The 20,485-nt window shown below is 43.3% G+C and overlaps 1 protein-coding gene across 3 annotated transcripts; it reads right to left on the bottom strand.

The window, feature by feature from the left end:
* Nucleotides 1–10,561: 10,561 nt before the first annotated feature.
* LOC119121847 (phosphatidylinositol 3-kinase regulatory subunit gamma-like) lies at nucleotides 10,562–20,206 on the bottom strand. Of its 3 annotated transcripts, none has more exons than XM_037249838.1 (12): nucleotides 19,193–20,206; nucleotides 17,269–17,840; nucleotides 16,451–16,576; nucleotides 16,005–16,101; nucleotides 15,740–15,838; nucleotides 15,453–15,633; nucleotides 15,175–15,297; nucleotides 14,970–15,112; nucleotides 14,697–14,873; nucleotides 14,540–14,608; nucleotides 14,100–14,261; nucleotides 10,562–14,021 (listed from the first exon to the last, which is right to left on the bottom strand). In XM_037249838.1, the coding sequence occupies exons 2-12, from the start codon at nucleotides 17,501–17,503 to the stop codon at nucleotides 13,832–13,834; spliced, it is 1,602 nt and encodes a 533-aa protein (XP_037105733.1). In that variant the 5' UTR covers nucleotides 17,504–17,840; nucleotides 19,193–20,206; the 3' UTR covers nucleotides 10,562–13,831. The 3 variants fall into 3 exon arrangements, with proteins under 3 accessions (XP_037105733.1, XP_037105734.1, XP_037105735.1); XM_037249839.1 differs by lacking the exon at nucleotides 19,193–20,206 and adding an exon at nucleotides 19,150–19,168; XM_037249840.1 differs by lacking the exon at nucleotides 19,193–20,206 and adding an exon at nucleotides 18,982–19,095.
* Nucleotides 20,207–20,485: the final 279 nt, after the last annotated feature.

Genomic DNA, 20,485 nt, shown 5'->3' with positions numbered 1-20,485 from the left:
TCGCCGTAAAACAAAACGAAGAAGAAAATGACGTCACTTCCCGTTCACGAACGAGTCGTGAATTGCATTTCCCGTTGGCCAACTGAACGGAGCTGTGGGTCAACGAGTCAGTGAGTGATTTGCATTTCCAGTTCATCGCGACAACGGATCAATGAGGGAATGAATCCTGCCTTTCCCGTTCGCGAACGAGTCAACTGCCTTCCTTCCCGTGCATCAACGGATCAGTCAGTGAACGTGTTGCGTCTCCCTCCTGGCGTGGACTATGTAAGCCAGAATGTGGATTTACCATTTGCTAAGGAAAGAAAGTCAAAGTCAGCTTTATTGTCAATCCCTTCATATGTCAAGACACACAAAGAAACAAAGAACCACTCACCACTTCTTTTATGCACGTTTTCTCCAAGCGAACGGCTAACTTTATTGCATGAAGGGATGCGCCGTTATGCAAAAACGGGGAGATAAGGCTTCTCTTTGGGTAATCTTGATTTTATCAATTAAAATGATCGTGAGCAGCAGCGGAGCCCCATTTCAACCCCTTACACTGAGTGCCAAGCAGGGAAGAACTGGGTACCATTTTTATAGTCTCCGGTATGACCCGGCCGGGGTTTGAACCCATGACCTCCCAATCTCAGGGCAGACACTCTAACACAAGGCCACTGAGCTGGTAGACGCTGTGGCTTATAGTAGTTTTTAAATAACGTGTATGCATATACACGCCTAAACATTGTTATCCAATATATCTACTGAAATTTCTCATTGGATTGCTGGTTTGAAATTTACTTTTAATATTATTTTTAATAAACATTTATGTTAAAACTTGTCTGGTGTTTTATTCCTTGTTTTTATATTCGCCAATTAAAACATAAAAATCAGACATTTGGTTAACTGCTTTATATGACAATATGTGTATGTATATCTAATGCAATTTCACAGATTGCTGGTTTGAAATTTACTTTTATTATTATTTTAATAAATATTAAAAACCTGTTAAAACTTGTCTGGTGTTTTATTCCTTGTTTTTATTTTTTGGGCGGAAATGCAATTCACGACTCGTTCGTGAACGGGAAGTGACGTCATTTTCTTCGTTTTTTTTTTTACGGCGAGGTGGCACCAGCTTCAATTGGCATTACTGACACCTACTGGTTGAAATCATATGAACTTTTTAGAACAGCGAACTGCGCATGCGCCGCGGCCGTGGCGTTTTCGGACAAACACAAGAGCAGCACAGGTAGTGAACAACGCAAAGGACTAACTCGCTATTTTCTTTTTGGTCAAAAATAACATTAACGGTTGCAACAAATCACTGCTGCTTTGGTGTCTGCCGGAGCGACTCGCGATATGCTGACCGGGATCATATGAGGGGACTTTTCTTCATATCTTTCCCAAAGCCGTGGAAGAACCGAGAGAAATGCTTTCGCTGGGTAGAAGCTTGTAAACGACACGGATTTACAGTACATAATGTCACCAAAGACACATATATATGCATATATATATATCATTGACAATTATTCTCAAAGCATCCCCTGATTTTAAGGTCCCAAGAGAGCAAGGAAAAACTAAAAAAAAAACGACTAAAAGAAAGAAATACGACTATCATTTTATTTCATCGTATTTATATATTTATCATAAATGTATTATTTATTCATATAAAGGCCGGTCCGCGAAAATATTCACTTGTGAGCTACTCCATAAAACCATATCTATTCCAGGTAGTGTGAGTGAGGCTTCCATAGTGAAGTGGTTAGCGCTCTGGGCTCTCACCCCAGGGACACGGGTTCAAATCTCAGTGGGGCCTAAAAATTTTATCATAGAAATTTTCTCAAGACAATTGCTCGTGTGCTACCCCACATAACCATACACCTCCCTAAATCTTAGAGCTAGGGTTTAGGGTAGGGGTATCCAAACTACGGCCCACGTTACTAAATATGGCCCTCCTTGCAAAAAGTTTGGACACCCCTAGTTTAGGGTTAGAGCACTAACCCTAGGGTTAGAGCTAGGGTTAGGGTTAGAGATGGAGCTAGGGTGAGAGCTGGAGCTAGGGTTCGAGCTCGGGTTAGGGTTCGTGCTAGGGTTGGGGTTAGAGCTCGGGTTAGGGTTGGGGTTAGAGCTGGAGCTAGGGTTAGAGCTGGAGCTCGGGTTAGGGTTTGAGCTCGGGTTAGGGTTCGGGTTGGGGTTAGAGCTGGAGCTAGGGTTAGGGTTAGAGCTGGAGCTAGGGTTAGAGCTGGAGTTAGGGTTAGAGCTAGGGTTAGACTAGGGTTAGGGCTAGAGCTAGGGTTAGGGTTAGACTAGGGTTAGGGTTAGAGCTAGGGTTAGACTAGGGCTAGAGCTAGGGTTAGGGTTAGACTAGGGTTAGGGTTAGAGCTCGGGTTAGAGCTGGAGCTAGGGTTAGGGTTAGAGCTAGGGTTAGACTAGGGTTAGGGTTAGACTAGGGTTAGGGCTAGAGCTAGGGTTAGGGTTAGGGTTAGACTAGGGTTAGGGTTAGAGCTGGAGCTAGGGTTAGAGCTGGAGCTGGAGCTAGGGTTAGGGTTAGGGTTAGGGTTAGAGCTGGAGCTAGGGTTAGGGTTAGCGCTAGGGTTAGGGCTAGAGCTAGGGTTAGAGCTAGGGTTAGACTAGGGCTAGAGCTAGGGTTAGACTAGGGTTAGGGTTTGAGCTCGGGTTAGGGTTCGTGCTAGGGTTGGGGTTAGAGCTGGAGCTAGGGTTAGGGTTAGAGCTGGAGCTAGGGTTAGAGCTGGAGTTAGGGTTAGGGTTAGGGTTAGACTAGGGTTAGGGTTAGAGCTGGAGCTAGGGTTAGAGCTGGAGCTGGAGCTAGGGTTAGGGTTAGAGCTGGAGCTAGGGTTAGGGTTAGCGCTAGGGTTAGGGTTAGGGCTAGAGCTAGGGTTAGAGCTAGGGTTAGACTAGGGCTAGAGCTAGGGTTAGACTAGGGTTAGGGTTTGAGCTCGGGTTAGGGTTCGTGCTAGGGTTGGGGTTAGAGCTGGAGCTAGGGTTAGGGTTAGAGCTGGAGCTAGGGTTAGAGCTGGAGTTAGGGTTAGGGTTAGACTAGGGTTAGGGTTAGAGCTGGAGCTAGGGTTAGAGCTGGAGCTGGAGCTAGGGTTAGGGTTAGGGTTAGAGCTGGAGCTAGGGTTAGGGTTAGCGCTAGGGTTAGGGCTAGAGCTAGGGTTAGAGCTAGGGTTAGACTAGGGCTAGAGCTAGGGTTAGACTAGGGTTAGGGTTTGAGCTCGGGTTAGGGTTCGTGCTAGGGTTGGGGTTAGAGCTGGAGCTAGGGTTAGGGTTAGAGCTGGAGCTAGGGTTAGAGCTGGAGTTAGGGTTAGGGTTAGAGCTAGGGTTAGACTAGGGTTAGGGCTAGAGCTAGGGTTAGGGTTAGACTAGGGTTAGGGTTAGAGCTAGGGTTAGACTAGGGCTAGAGCTAGGGTTAGGGTTAGACTAGGGTTAGGGTTAGAGCTCGGGTTAGGGTTAGGGTTGGGGTTAGAGCTGGAGCTAGGGTTAGGGTTAGAGCTAGGGTTAGACTAGGGTTAGGGTTAGACTAGGGTTAGGGCTAGAGCTAGGGTTAGGGTTAGGGTTAGACTAGGGTTAGGGTTAGAGCTGGAGCTAGGGTTAGAGCTGGAGCTAGGGTTAGGGTTAGGGTTAGAGCTGGAGCTAGGGTTAGGGTTAGCGCTAGGGCTAGGGCTAGAGCTAGGGTTAGAGCTAGGGTTAGACTAGGGCTAGAGCTAGGGTTAGACTAGGGTTAGGGTTTGAGCTCGGGTTAGGGTTCGTGCTAGGGTTGGGGTTAGAGCTGGAGCTAGGGTTAGGGTTAGAGCTGGAGCTAGGGTTAGAGCTGGAGTTAGGGTTAGGGTTAGGGTTAGACTAGGGTTAGGGTTAGAGCTGGAGCTAGGGTTAGAGCTGGAGCTGGAGCTAGGGTTAGGGTTAGGGTTAGAGCTGGAGCTAGGGTTAGGGTTAGCGCTAGGGTTAGGGCTAGAGCTAGGGTTAGAGCTAGGGTTAGACTAGGGCTAGAGCTAGGGTTAGACTAGGGTTAGGGTTTGAGCTCGGGTTAGGGTTCGTGCTAGGGTTGGGGTTAGAGCTGGAGCTAGGGTTAGGGTTAGAGCTGGAGCTAGGGTTAGAGCTGGAGTTAGGGTTAGGGTTAGAGCTAGGGTTAGACTAGGGTTAGGGCTAGAGCTAGGGTTAGGGTTAGACTAGGGTTAGGGTTAGAGCTAGGGTTAGACTAGGGCTAGAGCTAGGGTTAGGGTTAGACTAGGGTTAGGGTTAGAGCTCGGGTTAGGGTTAGGGTTGGGGTTAGAGCTGGAGCTAGGGTTAGGGTTAGAGCTAGGGTTAGACTAGGGTTAGGGTTAGACTAGGGTTAGGGCTAGAGCTAGGGTTAGGGTTAGGGTTAGACTAGGGTTAGGGTTAGAGCTGGAGCTAGGGTTAGAGCTGGAGCTAGGGTTAGGGTTAGGGTTAGAGCTGGAGCTAGGGTTAGGGTTAGCGCTAGGGCTAGGGCTAGAGCTAGGGTTAGAGCTAGGGTTAGACTAGGGCTAGAGCTAGGGTTAGACTAGGGTTAGGGTTTGAGCTCGGGTTAGGGTTCGTGCTAGGGTTGGGGTTAGAGCTGGAGCTAGGGTTAGGGTTAGAGCTGGAGCTAGGGTTAGAGCTGGAGTTAGGGTTAGGGTTAGGGTTAGACTAGGGTTAGGGTTAGAGCTGGAGCTAGGGTTAGAGCTGGAGCTGGAGCTAGGGTTAGGGTTAGGGTTAGAGCTGGAGCTAGGGTTAGGGTTAGCGCTAGGGTTAGGGTTAGGGCTAGAGCTAGGGTTAGAGCTAGGGTTAGACTAGGGCTAGAGCTAGGGTTAGACTAGGGTTAGGGTTTGAGCTCGGGTTAGGGTTCGTGCTAGGGTTGGGGTTAGAGCTGGAGCTAGGGTTAGGGTTAGAGCTGGAGCTAGGGTTAGAGCTGGAGTTAGGGTTAGGGTTAGGGTTAGACTAGGGTTAGGGTTAGAGCTGGAGCTAGGGTTAGAGCTGGAGCTAGGGTTAGGGTTAGAGCTGGAGCTAGGGTTAGGGTTAGCGCTAGGGTTAGGGCTAGAGCTAGGGTTAGAGCTAGGGTTAGACTAGGGCTAGAGCTAGGGTTAGACTAGGGTTAGGGTTTGAGCTCGGGTTAGGGTTCGTGCTAGGGTTAGGGTTAGAGCTGGAGCTAGGGTTAGGGTTAGAGCTGGAGCTAGGGTTAGAGCTGGAGTTAGGGTTAGAGCTAGGGTTAGACTAGGGTTAGGGCTAGAGCTAGGGTTAGGGTTAGACTAGGGTTAGGGTTAGAGCTAGGGTTAGACTAGGGCTAGAGCTAGGGTTAGGGTTAGACTAGGGTTAGGGTTAGAGCTCGGGTTAGGGTTAGGGTTGGGGTTAGAGCTGGAGCTAGGGTTAGGGTTAGAGCTAGGGTTAGACTAGGGTTAGGGTTAGACTAGGGTTAGGGCTAGAGCTAGGGTTAGGGTTAGGGTTAGACTAGGGTTAGGGTTAGAGCTGGAGCTAGGGTTAGAGCTGGAGCTGGAGCTAGGGTTAGGGTTAGGGTTAGAGCTGGAGCTAGGGTTAGGGTTAGCGCTAGGGTTAGGGCTAGAGCTAGGGTTAGAGCTAGGGTTAGACTAGGGCTAGAGCTAGGGTTAGACTAGGGTTAGGGTTTGAGCTCGGGTTAGGGTTCGTGCTAGGGTTGGGGTTAGAGCTGGAGCTAGGGTTAGGGTTAGAGCTGGAGCTAGGGTTAGAGCTGGAGTTAGGGTTAGGGTTAGGGTTAGGGTTAGGGTTAGAGCTGGAGCTAGGGTTAGAGCTGGAGCTGGAACTAGGGTTAGGGTTAGAGCTGGAGCTAGGGTTAGGGTTAGCGCTAGGGTTAGGGCTAGAGCTAGGGTTAGAGCTAGGGTTAGACTAGGGCTAGAGCTAGGGTTAGACTAGGGTTAGGGTTTGAGCTCGGGTTAGGGTTCGTGCTAGGGTTGGGGTTAGAGCTGGAGCTAGGGTTAGGGTTAGAGCTGGAGCTAGGGTTAGAGCTGGAGTTAGGGTTAGGGTTAGAGCTAGGGTTAGACTAGGGTTAGGGCTAGAGCTAGGGTTAGGGTTAGACTAGGGTTAGGGTTAGAGCTAGGGTTAGACTAGGGCTAGAGCTAGGGTTAGGGTTAGACTAGGGTTAGGGTTAGAGCTCGGGTTAGGGTTGGAGCTTGGGTTAGGGTTAGGGTTGGGGTTAGAGCTGGAGCTAGGGTTAGGGTTAGAGCTGGAGCTAGGGTTAGGGTTAGAGCTAGGGTTAGACTAGGGTTAGGGTTAGGGTTAGAGCTAGGGTTAGACTAGGGCTAGAGCTAGGGTTAGACTAGGGTTAGGGCTAGAGCTAGGGTTAGGGTTAGGGTTAGTTATTAGGTACACTTGAAAATGGCGGTGTACCTAATGGAGTGTCCGTGTGCTTCCCTCGTTAAGCGCACCTGCGTGAAAAGTTTTAGCTTCTGCAGAACGTGAAAGGAGCTAAAACTTTTCACGCAGGTGCACTTAACGAGGGTCACTTGGAAAACATGTTGGAACGCGGCCCCGAGGACTAGAGCTTGACACCTGTGACCTTTGACAATGATATTTCCCTAATAAAGTGGCCTGTTATGAGGTACACTTGAAAATGGCGGTGTACCTAATGGAGTGTCCGTGTGCTTCCCTCGTTAAGCGCACCTGCGTAAAAAGTTTTAGCTACAGCAGAACGTGAAAGGAGCTAAAACTTTTCACGCAGGTGCATTTAACGAGGGAATCACACGGACACTCCATTAGGTACACCGCCATTTTCAAGTGTACCTCATAACAGGCCACTTTATTAGGGTGCACTTAACAAGGGAATCTTGGAAAACATGTTGGAATGCGGCCCTGAGGACTAGAGCTTGACACCTGTGACCTTTGACCATGATATTTCCCTAATAAAGTGGCCGGTTATTAGGTACACTTGAAAATGGCGGTGTACCTAATGGAGTGTCCGTGTGTTTCCCTTGTTAAGCGCACCTGCGTGAAAAGTTTTAGCTTCTGCAGAACGTAAAAGGAGCTAAAACTTTTCACGCAGGTGCGCTTAACGAGGGTCACTTGGAAAACATGTTGGAACGCGGCCCCGAGGACTAGAGTTTGACACCTGTGACCTTTGACCATGATATTTCCCTAATAAAGTGGCCTGTTATGAGGTACACTTGAAAATGGCGGTGTACCTAATGGAGTGTCCGTGTGCTTCCCTCGTTAAGCGCACCTGCGTGAAAAGTTTTAGCTCCTGCAGAACGTGAAAGGAGCTAAAACTTTTCACGCAGGTGCGCTTAACGAGGGTCACTTGGAAAACATGTTGGAACGCGGCCCTGAGGACTCGAGCTTGACACCTGTGACCTTTGACCATGATATTTCCCTAATAAAGTGGCCTGTTATTAGGTACACTTGAAAATGGCGGTGTACCTAATGGAGTGTCCGTGTGCTTCCCTCGTTAAGCGCACCTGCGTGAAAAGTTTTAGCTTCTGCAGAACGTGAAAGGAGCTAAAACTTTTCACGCAGGTGCATTTAACGAGGGAATCACACGGACACTCCATTAGGTACACCGCCATTTTCAAGTGTACCTAATAACAGGCCACTTTATTAGGGTGCACTTACAAGGGAATCTTGGAAAACATGTTGGAATGCGGCCCTGAGGACTAGAGCTTGACACCTGTGACCTTTGACCATGATATTTCCCTAATAAAGTGGCCTATTATTAGGTACACTTGAAAATGGCGGTGTACCTAATGGAGTGTCCGTGTGTTTCCCTCGTTAAGCGCACCTGCGTGAAAAGTTTTAGCTTCTGCAGAACGTAAAAGGAGCTAAAACTTTTCACGCAGGTGCGCTTAACGAGGGTCACTTGGAAAACATGTTGGAACGCGGCCCCGAGGACTAGAGCTTGACACCAGTGACCTTTGACCATGATACTTCTCTAATAAAATGGCCTGTTATGAGGTACACTTGAAAATGGCGGTGTACCTAATGGAGTGTCCGTGTGATTCCCTCGTTAAATGCACCTGCGTGAAAAGTTTTAGCTCCTGCAGAACGTGAAAGGAGCTAAAACTTTTCACGCAGGTGCGCTTAACGAGGGTCACTTGGAAAACATGTTGGAACGCGGCCCTGAGGACTCGAGCTTGACACCTGTGACCTTTGACCATGATATTTCCCTAATAAAGTGGCCTGTTATTAGGTACACTTGAAAATGGCGGTGTACCTAATGGAGTGTCCGTGTGATTCCCTCGTTAAATGCACCTGCGTGAAAAGTTTTAGCTCCTGCAGAACGTGAAAGGAGCTAAAACTTTTCACGCAGGTGCGCTTAACGAGGGTCACTTGGAAAACATGTTGGAACGCAGCCCTGAGGACTAGAGCTTGACACCTGTGACCTTTGACCATGATATTTCCCTAATAAAGTGGCCTGTTATGAGGTACACTTGAAAATGGCGGTGTACCTAATGGAGTGTCCGTGTGCTTCCCTCGTTAAGCGCACCTGCGTGAAAAGTTTTAGCTCCTGCAGAACGTGAAAAGAGCTAAAACTTTTCACGCAGGTGCATTTAACGAGGGAATCACACGGACACTCCATTAGGTACACCGTCATTTTCAAGTGTACCTCATAACAGGCCACTTTATTAGGGTGCACTTAACAAGGGAATCTTGGAAAACATGTTGGAATGCGGCCCTGAGCACTAGAGCTTGACACCTGTGACCTTTGACCATGATATTTCCCTAATAAAGTGGCCGGTTATGAGGTACACTTGAAAATGGCGGTGTACCTAATGGAGTGTCCAAGTGACGTCACAGATCAAACAACCAATTAGGAGGTGGGGGTGAGGGCGGGTGTGGCACTTTTCACTTGAGCTTTTTCCCTATTGAAGTGGCCTGTGATTAGGTACACCTCATGGACACTACAATAGGTACACTACACGAGGTTAAAAAAAAAAAAAGAATAAATAAATAAAGTGTAGCGAATGATTCGGTGAACGATTCTTTTGAACAAATATTTTGATTCTAAAGATTCAGTTCACGAGAACAGGAATGCACATCACTAATACAAAACAGTGAAGACGACCATAGGGTTACCACGTCGAAACAGCCGACTGGTTAGTGACACGGGCTCTTGCTTGGTAAGAACTTAGTTCGATCCCAGGTATGAGGGTAAGCATAAATGTGCCCTTTATTTGTTTATTCTTTTTTTTTTTTACCTCGTATAGAGTACCTATTGAAGTGTCCATGAAGTGTACCTACACATATTGTCATATAAAGCAGGTAACCAAATGACTGATTTTTATGTTTTAATTGGCGAACAAGGAATAAAACACCAGACAAGTTTTAACAGGTTTTTAATGTTTATTAAAATAATAAAAGTAAATTTCAAACCAGCAATCGAATGTGAAATTGCAGTAGATATACATACACATATTGTCATATAAAGCAGTTAACCAAATGTCTGATTTTTATGTTTTAATTGGCGAATATAAAAACAAGGAATAAAACACCAGACAAGTTTTAACATAAATGTTTATTAAAAATAACATTAAAAGTAAATTTCAAACCAGCAATCCAATGTGAATTTGCAGTAGATATATTGGATAACAATATTTAGGCGTATATATTGGCGTTATTTAAAAACTACTATAAGTGTTATAAAATCAAGATTACCCAAAGAGAAGCACACTGAGTGGTTCTTTCTTTCCTTGGCAACTCGTAAATCGACATTCTGGCTTACATAGTTCATGCCAGGAGACGCAACACGTTCACTGACTGATCCGTTGATGCACGGGGGGGAAGGAAGGCAGTTGACCCATTGGCTCGTTCGCGAACGGGAAAGGCAGGATTCATTCCCTCACTGATCCGTTCTCGCGATGAACTGGAAATGCGAATCACTCACTCATTCGTTCGTTCGTTCACTCACAGATTCGTTCGTTGGTGAACAGGAAATGCAATTCACGACCCGTTCGTGAACGGGAAGTGACGTTAGTTTCTTCTTCGTTTTGTTTTACGGCGAGGTGGCACCAGCTTCAATGGGCATTACTGACACCTACTGGTTGAAGTCATATGAAGTTTTTAGAACAGCCAGCTTTTCTTTGAATGTATGTAATGTAGTGAATCTGTGAAGGGTTAGAGCTAGGTTAGGGTTAGTCTCATGGAGGCCTGCTGTATCTTAAATCCCCAGAACGACTTTTTTAGGTTTCCCTTTTTTAGGGTTAGTCTAACCCTAACCCTAGCTGTAACCCTAACCCTAGCTCTAACCCTAGCTCTAACCCTAACCCTAGCTGTAACCCTAGCGCTAAGCCTAACCCCAAACCTTAACCCTAACCCTAGCTTTAAAATACAAGTCCATCTTTATCAAATACATTTTGGGGCTTGGTCTCCATGTGCCGAAGCAATTTCGAATTTCGAATGCCCATTGACATTGTACGTCTGCGTGCCTTGGCCACCAGGGAGCAGCATAACAACGTTAATGTATGTAATTTTACAGTAGACTTCTGGGAGTGGTAAAAAAGCTTGAACAAAAAAATAATAAATTTCTGAATCAATTTAGTTGACACTGTAGAATTTTGCCCCAAATGGGACCAAAAAAAATGAGAAAACGCTATGCTCAATACATGTCTTTATAATCTCGACTTTATTTGGTAGTTAAAGTGCATACATGGACAAAGGAAGGCAAGGAACTAAAACATTTTAAACCAGCACATTTCTTCATATGACTGACTTCTAAAAAGAAAGACAAGCTACCGCGACACAACGCACAGTGTCATTGCATAATTCAAATAGTAAACCAACATTGACATGAACATATATTTCTTCACAGCAAAAAAACTATTCAGTGCAGCTAAATGATTTGGATGAAAGCAGAGAGACACATTTCTACAGTCACAACAGCAACAAGCCAAAGTCACAGAAACACGAAGAGGTATTTGATTGTATACACAGTTCAAACTGAAACCAGCACGGGGGATTTTTTTTCTTCCCATTTGTCATATGGATTTGTTGTTGTACAAATTGCTTGACAAAATGCAAGATAACATTTCTCGTTGAATCACTTTTATTAACCATTAGACCTTTTCAAATATTCCAAACTCCTCAAAGATAACATCTAACAAACTCTAAAAAGCTTGACAATCCCATGACTTGTAGTGACCCTTCCCAGTTGTACAATATAATAAAAATAAATTTGATTCCGTCGAGTTCAATATTTCATCATTTTAATCGTCCACACCACAAACTAAACCCAATTTAAAGGCCTGAGCATTGTGATTTTTTTTTTTAACCTGCAAGAAAAATAAGAGGTATTTGAAAGAACATTTCAATGGCTACCCTTTTTAAATAAAGTCTTGTCATGCACATGGCAAGTACAGTGAACTTCTACTGGCTATTGTGTACCAGAAAGCAAAGTGATCATTTGAACTATGCTACTTTTTTCCCACAATAATGAAAAGGTTATGAAACACTACACCAACAGAAAGAGAAACTCCACAAATACAAAGTTGTCTATGTCAAATGAAATATTGTTAGGAAAATGGTGAAAACACTGTCTCGGAATTCCTCTGTCAGTCACATGACACATTTAGCACCATCACAAATCGGCTTGCTTCATGAAAGACAAATAACACGACTTGATGGCATGAACGGCGGCCATCATCATCTACATCACTTGAGATGCTTTAGTGCAAATTCTGTGCTTCTCCTGTTTTAGAGTTGCTGTGCAAGTCCTGTAATGTGCAGACATATTTGATATATTTTCTTTCATCAAGCACTAACTCACATTTCGATATATGATCATGTAGAAGAGAAACAAGAATACAAGCAGTGGGTTTGTATCACAACTTCCCATAGATGAGGATTTTCTTTTTTTTTTTTTTATATGACAGAGGCGACCTACGACCACACGAGCATCCCACGGTCTTAATATTGTAATTTCCTAGGAATGTTGTAGGATTATTTCTGACACTTGCAGATATTGATAATGGAGAAAAATAAAGTGTCACATGGTGTACCATTTTCCATCATTGTAGGTCGTTATTAGTATATATTTTTTTCTATAACCAGAGACAAGTGCTGTTTGTTTCATAGCACTGCTCTCCTCTCCTCTCAACAGAATAACAAAGTTCACATCTTGACTGGAGCTTCAAGACTCACTGCACACAATATTGTTCAGTCCACGGGGACAAGCTTGTATCTCACCGAGCAGCCAAGGTTAGCGAGGCTTTGAGCACGGCCTGAATGTTGATACACTTGCCTGTATACACTTGCGAAAGACTTTTGCCAGACTTTTTTTCAATTAAAATCTACTTGCAACTGTTTGCAACCTTTTAGGAACCCTGACAAAACACCATTTGCAGCTTGCTAATAATAAAAACAGCTTCAGATTTGAGAACATACTGTATTAATGAATATATTTCTACTTTTCCATTTAAGTCATCCATAAGACTTGACGGTGTTAGTTTATTACTATTTAAAAATAAATAATTGAATGTAATTTGATGAGCACCAGTCCACCTCCACTCAGAGCACAATCAAGGAGAGCAAACTTGTCCAGGGCTGACAGACAGATCTGACATGTAAACACATTTCGAAAGAGACGAAGAATCGAGCGCTGTTTTGATTGTACCTCACAAATGCTTGAAAGAACTCCTCCTAACACTCCAATTGGATTTCAAACCTGCTCATCAACAAAATTCAAAAGCTTCCTTAAAAGTGGAAGTCGTGACTGAGCTGAAAGCTAAACTTGCAATAAATCTAATGGACCTTTTCTTGTGCTTTTCCTGTGCAAATGGAAATATCATTACAAAAACCACCCAAAGGCACTTTTAATCCAGAATTTCCTGGATTACTTTCTCCAGCTCAAATCTTATAACCTGGATGCATTGGAATCAGTCAAACGCTTTAGTAGCTCAAATTGTAATTTTTTTTCCCTACTTATGTCCTTTGGAATCATTTCATTATTCTGCTTCTCATCTCATCTCCTTATTTTAATACTTCAAATGGGACGGAGCACCCTAGTCATCGTGTTTGAACTTCTCACAGTGCTGCAACGAGCGCACTTTGACATCATCGTCTTGTGTGACTTAACATACAACACAGACTAAACATTACTCTAAAGTGGATTTTCTTTTCTTTTTTTTTTTCTTACACTAAAGAATGTTCTTATCTTAGACACTATACCTAATTTTATGAAAGAAATTCCATGCTTACCACACACAGGCATAATTTAAAGGAAGAATATTTAGTTGGATTAAAATCTTGCATTTTTGGTGGGTCAATTCAATTATAACTAATCTTTACAAATCACCTACACAAATAAATGGGGGGAAGATTTGTAAGTCTTATTTTTACAAAATCTTTGTTTTGATTATACTTGTGAAATCTGTCTGAGATTAGAATATTTGTAATTATTTCTGAGTATTTTAATTTACATTAAAATAAATGAATATGTTAAGTAGACATGAAGTGGCTGAAAGAATAATTGCAATACATTTTAATCATTTAATAAACCTTTCTGGGGCTTTTTTTCAAAATGTCATTTATATCTAAGACAGTTCTGACCTGTTGTCCTAATTTTTTCTTTATCGACCCACTCAAAAAAACAGAATTTAATCAACTTAACATATTTGATCATTTACAGTAAACTATTTGGAGCATTCAAAATTAGGTCTATTTTTAGTATTTTGATGTGACTTATATTTATAGGATTGTTGGTCATATACAGTATGTAAAAAAAAAAATCACATTGAAATCGTAAAAACACTACTTTTTTTTTTTTAGTTTGAGCTGGTTAAAGATGTCCCTCATCTTTTTTTTTGTCGTTGTCTTTTTCCGAGTGCCCATAATACAGTGAAGCGTTGAGAAAGTGCTATCAGTGTGACGTGCTGGTGGTTTCTCAGCTGGGCTGCTGGCTGAGAGCAGGCCAGGCCAGGGTTACATTCAGCTGCTGGTTGTGTTGGATCAGGGATGTGTGCTGATAGTGGAGGACCAGCTCTCTGAGTGACGAGTACAAGTTGTAGGGCTCAGCAAAGCCGTAGCCTGTGGACGTCCTGTTGATCACACAGTGCTTCACGTGCCCGTCCACACTGTGCGGGAGGACGGACGGACACCTGTCACCTTCTGGAACCTGAGCAATTATCCAGAAGAACGTGAAAGGTACTCACACAACAGAGCAGGCAAAGGATCCTTTTTGACTTTGGCTATCTCTGATGAGGAAAGTGCCGTCTCGTTTGCCTTCCAGAAGCTCCTCGGCCTGCTTCCGAGTCATACCTCCCACGTACCATGTCCGCTCTTCGCGGTGGGTATCGTCTGCTAGAGTGTACGGGCTAGCAAAAAGAACAAAAGAAAGACATTTTTTATTAGATGCAATTTCATATCCAGAATGGGGAAAAAATGGATTATTTTGGTTTTGTGGGAATGGAACTGTAAATTGAGAACGTCACAGTGGAACTCACTATGCTCTCTTTAGCATTGACACAGTGTTGCTTAACTTATTCTTTTTATTTAAAAAAAAAAAAAAGGCTGATGTCACAATTTCCATCCCGTTTGTAGATTTACACCATTGTCACCACGGCATTAGTTTTGGATAAATGATGACACTCACTCTTCTTCATTGCGTACACCGAGCCAGTCATCAATCTGGCTCTGCCTGGTTCCTTGCTGAGAAAGCCAGCTGGAACGGAAAGTTACAGCTGTAGGCATTTTCAGGAAGTAAAACCAAATTGCTCAGAAAGTGTCAAAAGCGACAAAGTGAAACTTACAACAAATATTGATCTCTGATCCTCCTGAGGTGCACAAGGTCCGGTTTCAAGTGGTTTAATTTCCTGTCAAGCTCCATGTGGGCAAGCACCTTCCTCCTTAATTCCTCCTCCAACTTTATTTTGCTGTTATGGATTTCCTCCACTCTGGATTGCAGCTCGTCAGGGTTGTTTTGCAGCCTACGAGCAAACGGGAGGGAGAATAGCAAGCTCAGTACACTTAATTACTCTTTGTAAAAACCAAACGATAAGGACAAAAAGAGTTTGTCTCCATACTTGTCAGTCTCCGTGCTGTTGTCTAATTTGAAGAACATGTCGATGTATTCCTTGCTGTAGCGTTCGTGCGTTTCACACTCCTCCTCAAAAATCCGAATGATTTCGCTGAATGCCTCAATGGCCATCCTTTTAGTCTGCAATTCCTACATTGAAGAAAGAATACATTCAAATTTCAATGGACTCACCATATTTTTGCTTCGCCTACCTGTGATGTTTGGTTGAGCTCCTCATAGAGACGGTCATACTCTTTGCTCTTCCCTTCGTATTGGCCCTGAAATACCTTGAGGCGTTCTCTCACCGCATCCATGTCAAGCTCCATCACAGCTTGCTGCACACATGGCACAAAATTTTATTTCTACAAATGTCTATGCAGTACTTTTATATTATTCATGGATGAAATTATATTAAATATTGATATTCATAATATATTAAATATTATTGCATGAACATGAAGTAGTACAAAATTCAAAACAACAGACCCACCTGCATATATTTAGAGATGGGAAACAACAGCCGTGTGTCCAGTTTGGAATTGTACTGGGCCAGTGACCTGTTCTGGTAATACTGAATAAGGTCCACCACAGAATGGAAGGTCAACGGCTCGGAGAAGCCGTACCTTCCTCCATCGTGGAAAATTTTTATCAGTCTATTGGAGCCGTTTTTCCTGTAATGGAAAAAAGCATCATTTAGCAGTATTGGAAATTATTTTAGAATGAAATGCAAATATCGTCTTCAGGTTGATTTGTATAATAAACTGCAACCTTCTGTACCTCAGCGTGAGTGTATATTCTCCCTTGACCTTGTTGGAAGCATCACGCACCAAGAATGTGCCATCGGGTGTGTTTCTCATCATTCCATTCACTTCATCTCTGCTCAACAACACAACATGGACTTTTTTTTGTAAACATATTTTCACCCAAAAATAAAATTCAAATATCCTAATTTGAATAGTCTGTCTGAGGAATTCAAGTCTCCATCATCTATCTTTCTTGTGATGTTTTTTTCTTTTTTCTAAAGAGTGAAGAGCTTATGCACCTTGAGATGTTGCCCCAATACCACTCTGCATCAACCAGCTGTTCAGAGCAGGAATCGCATGGTGCCATTGCTTTGCTGATGAAGCTGGCTTGGATCCCTGCCCACAACAAAGTACATAATATCATTTTCCACATTTATATTCACAGTACTCAATTCTGATACTGATACTAAGTACCGATACCACTAGTGCTTTTCATACACAACATTTTCTCAAATAGACAGTGACAGTTCATTTTAAAAGCGCTTTTCAACCCCTTGGCTACAAGAGTACCGATACCTTCATATAAGCCTGCTATCGGTACCGATATCTAGTATCACTACTGATATCTGGTATCGGTACTCGCCCATCTCTATAACTGAGAAAACGTATATTTAGACACGTATAAGATGTATTATTCAAATTGCAGACTGATATTCGCTTTGATGAAGCAAGTTGAAGAGCGTACCGTCTTCCTTTCCCAAGTCTTGGAACACATCATTATCAGCATCAGCGATGGTGGTAAGGTCCTGCACAAAAGCTGTCAGAGACTCAGCCTGGCTGTCATTTCTGTTCATCTTTGTCTCCAAGAACACTGCGACATCAAAAGTAGAAAGGTTCAGTGTTAGCTCAGTCGATAAACGACTGTCTGCATCATGTCTGGGTTGTTCCCATACTGCCGTCCTACTGACAAGGACTTGAGATTAGAAAGGTTATGTTGCTTAGTAGCGCACACTGCCCAGACTGGTCTACTGACAGGTGACACGGACTGTCTGACTTCCTCGAATACCAGAAATGACACTCCTCAATGCTCAGGCCCACTGGGCCCGAATCCACGTTGCTTAGAGCGCAACCTCGCCTCGCCTTGCCTCGCCTCGCAAACGACAGCTGTCTGCATCGACATTTCATATTACGCCGAGAAACTGGATCAAGCTGCCGCTGTGTGTTTATTGTGTCTGTGTCTTTCGGCTTTTCATCTACATCTATTTAAGAAAGCGGTATATGGAATTGCGTGGGTGACCTTTATATGTATGTGCGCAGAGATCACGTCATGAGCACTTGATGAAAGTTTACACCTTGGACACTTGAGATTCATTTTATTACTGTAGCCACAGCAGTATGTTGAAGGAATAACATGAATGACTTGGTATTATTAGAAAGGCCCAACTCACTCATCTGCGCTCTATATAAAAACAAATATTTCACCTAAATAGTCTGATCCATTTGGCTGATGAATATGAAATCGATTTGAAAAAATTGAATTGATTGTGTCATCTTCATTTTTACCTTGATCTGCTGATGACGGATTGGAGCATGAAGCTGAACACATCATCCCGGTCTCCTGTGGTGACTGGCTGGATGTCGATGACGTGATGGGAGGACACGCGGAATGGGATTGGGGCTCATCCCCCGTTTGCTCGCTCTTCTCTTCCACAAGATTGAGTGCTGCAAACGGTGACGTCAGCAAATCTGCAGCCTGGAACTTGTCTGCTGTCCGGAGGTGGAAACCTGCATCTGCCATTTTCCCCGACAAAATTGAATTGAGGTGGTGTAGCGGCAGGACGCTGGGGTTCCTCAATTCCGTTGATCACATGCTAGATTATCTATCACCTGCCAGTTACACTCATGGCCAACGATGGAGAGGGAGACAGATTTGCAGATTTCACAAATGCCATTTGTTCAGGAGGTAGTGCTCATTCTTCTGCCTCAATTTGTCATTGAACCACATCCTTGAGCAGACTGACAGTCAGTAGAGCTTGATCCAGCCAGTGCCGTTTGCATTTGAAGTCATTTTCGTAGTTTTGTGCTATGATTGGCTCATTTAGATATGAGTTGCTTGAAAGTGACCGGTGAACAGCCTGAAAACAGGAAAAGTACACAGTCAGCATTGCGTAAACTCTATTTTTACATTTAGGGGGGAGAAAAAATAAATACATATCTATGTTTATTTTGCATAAAACGAATATAAAAATAACAAAAAATATTTTTTTGCAAAAATAATATATTTTTGTTTTATCTTTAATGAAATTTCCTCGATCTGACACAAACCGATGCAGTCTTGCGCAAAGTAGTGCCATAATAGAATGTAAAATGTTGACTTTTTGCTACGCCATAAATGACTATAGCGTCAAAATACGCAGACGTGAAACCAAAGGTTGAATCCTATTTAAAATCCCGGGCATTTAAAATCCCTCCTGCATTCACCCCCCCCTCCCGTCATGGCCCACCCTATAGAGAAAAATTTTAATAATAAAGTCAATGCCACAAAATCCTTTCCCAAGCATCTGGACTTAATCAGCAATTTCTGATGCTCCTTATCTAATGCGTATCAAAATCTGTTTGAGGTGTGTTGCTTTTTACTGTTAAAAACTACAATTGGTTTTATAGCAATGATACATTGATATAAATTACGCTCATTCTATCTTAATCGGATTAAACAGGGATACTCCGATACCAACTAAATTTCCAAAAACCTGCCCGAAAACCTGGACCCTTAAAAATTCTGCCTTCATATGGCTTCTTTTCAATATTTAATTTCTTATTCCTTGCCGTTTATATCAAATAAACTCTGACAAATTATTTGTGATGATAAAGCATATGGTTGAGCGCAACATTTTCGATCGATGCCGATCGTACATCGATACGTCGAAAATTGTCCGAGAAATATTTCGAGCGAAATGTGGACGTGACGCAGTTTCAAAATGTAATTTCTCGGTCTAAGAGAGTCATTTGACACCCAAAGCAACTTCAACTAACTGCGTATTGCAATTTCTGATAACCGCTGACAAGGTTCAAGATCCGATACGCAATGAGGATGGATTTTTCCGACGACTCCATCCAACTAATCTTTGCTCGGTTCTCAAATTACCGATCAAATACAAAATCCCAAGGAAAACCCTCCAAAAATGGCATTCATAAAAAAATCAAGGTTAAAATGTGAATCAAATACTTCTTTGACGTATTTGCACGGACTCTAGTAACCGAGTAGCTAATACCCACCGCATAAAACCAAAGGACGGAATCGTTTCTGCAGATGGGACGCTTGACGTTCGCCATATTTGTGCGAACCCATCATACGCCTCTTTGCCCCGTGTGTATGCTAAAAAGAAGTTTTGCAATAGCAACTTTTTGGAGGGGGGGGGGGGGGGAGGGGGATACCCCAATTACCTTACAAATGGAGCTCTCCTTGGAAATGCCAGTAGGCACTTACCCGGTCCAGGACTGCGGAGAGCGGCCATCAGCAAACGTTTCGTCGACATCCATGAAGCGGCGAAGAGACGTGGCCGGCCGGACGCACACGTGGCTCCGATCAAACCAACCACCGGCTTGGGTCCTCACGCCATCTTATGTCCTTCCGCTCCTCCTATCCTGTACCGCCTCTTCTCCTGTATCCTCCATCTTTGAAAATCCTCTCCTCCCGATGTGTGTATATCCCATCTGAATACAACTTCTTGCCGTGATGTCATTCCTCCTGGGTATGTCATTTTTTTTTCCCTCCAGTGACACTTCCTGTCCTTAGAATTCTTTTCCAGACTTTTCCAGGACTAAGCCCATTTTTTGTTTATTTTTTTTGGCTGAAAATAAAGAAACTTTTCTGGAGTGGCAGGTAAAAATGCTGACATTTGAGAGTAGATCAGAACAACAACAAAAAGAAACTAAAAAAATGTTGCTATTTTCTAAGTAAAGAAAGGTAAACGCAGCACTGCTCTCTTCTGACTGGAACTCTTTTTCACAGTTGAAGAGCATAGTGTGCCAGCTCACTGGGAGTCAGAAGCATGAGAATGAATCGGCGGGAGAGAGGGGAAAGAAAAAAAAAAAAAAGCTCTAAAATAAATAAATAAAAGAAGGATGCCACTGTTGCTATACAGAGCGAGGTGCTTAGCGGGCTCTTGAAATTCTATTGGCCCGCTTGTTGCCATGTGCTTAGGAATCAGCAGAGATGCTGCTAACAAATCAAGGAAATGTTCTAATATTAGACTGTATGTATCTAGGCAGTGGGAGCCCCTGACCTCTCTACTCTGCAAGCATTACGTTCCACTTCACAGATCAACATAATGAAAGAAGTGGTGTGGAAGGAAGTGGTTAAAAAAATGTTAGGTCATCGGAGACAAAACAAGAGCGGCAGCCCCCGCGGTTCTTTTCCTTTCGGTGACGTCCCAGACAGACAGACAGCCAGACAGACAGACAGCCAGCCAGCACAGCTCTCGTCGAAAGGATTTGGTTACCGTTGTCTTTTCTTTTCTTTAATTGGCTTAAAATATCAATCTATTCATAGCAGCCTTTTTTTGGTAAAAGCTATTTATGATATATGCTGCAGTCATGGTTACTCGTGGTGATGATAATTAATTTTTGAAGTCAAATCTGGCTATTTTTTCACCTTTTTTTTTTGCAGAAGATAAATGTGAGCAACTAATGAGTTATGTTCACTATCCAAAGCTATTGATCCATTTTGTTAAGAAATAACATCGCATCTCTGTATTAAGAAAAAATCTATTTGTGTAAT

This window comes from Syngnathus acus, chromosome 4 (genome assembly GCF_901709675.1).
Source record: "Syngnathus acus chromosome 4, fSynAcu1.2, whole genome shotgun sequence".
Classification (NCBI taxonomy): Eukaryota; Metazoa; Chordata; class Actinopteri; order Syngnathiformes; family Syngnathidae; genus Syngnathus; species Syngnathus acus.
Note: the sequence above shows the minus strand (reverse complement) of the source record. Positions and strands in the feature narration are given on the sequence as shown.

What these genes read in the sequence shown, in the direction of transcription:
- LOC119121847 (XM_037249838.1), bottom strand. Translation starts at nt 17,503, where the DNA reads ATGGCAGATGCAGGTTTCCACCTCCGGACAGCAGACAAGTTCCAGGCT. An exon ending in GAATATACACTCACGCTGAG is followed by an intron (nt 15,634 to 15,739) that starts GTACAGAAGGTT and finishes TTTCCATTACAG; the next exon opens with GAAAAACGGCTCCAATAGAC. An exon ending in CCATCTCTAAATATATGCAG is followed by an intron (nt 15,298 to 15,452) that starts GTGGGTCTGTTG and finishes CCATGTGTGCAG; the next exon opens with CAAGCTGTGATGGAGCTTGA.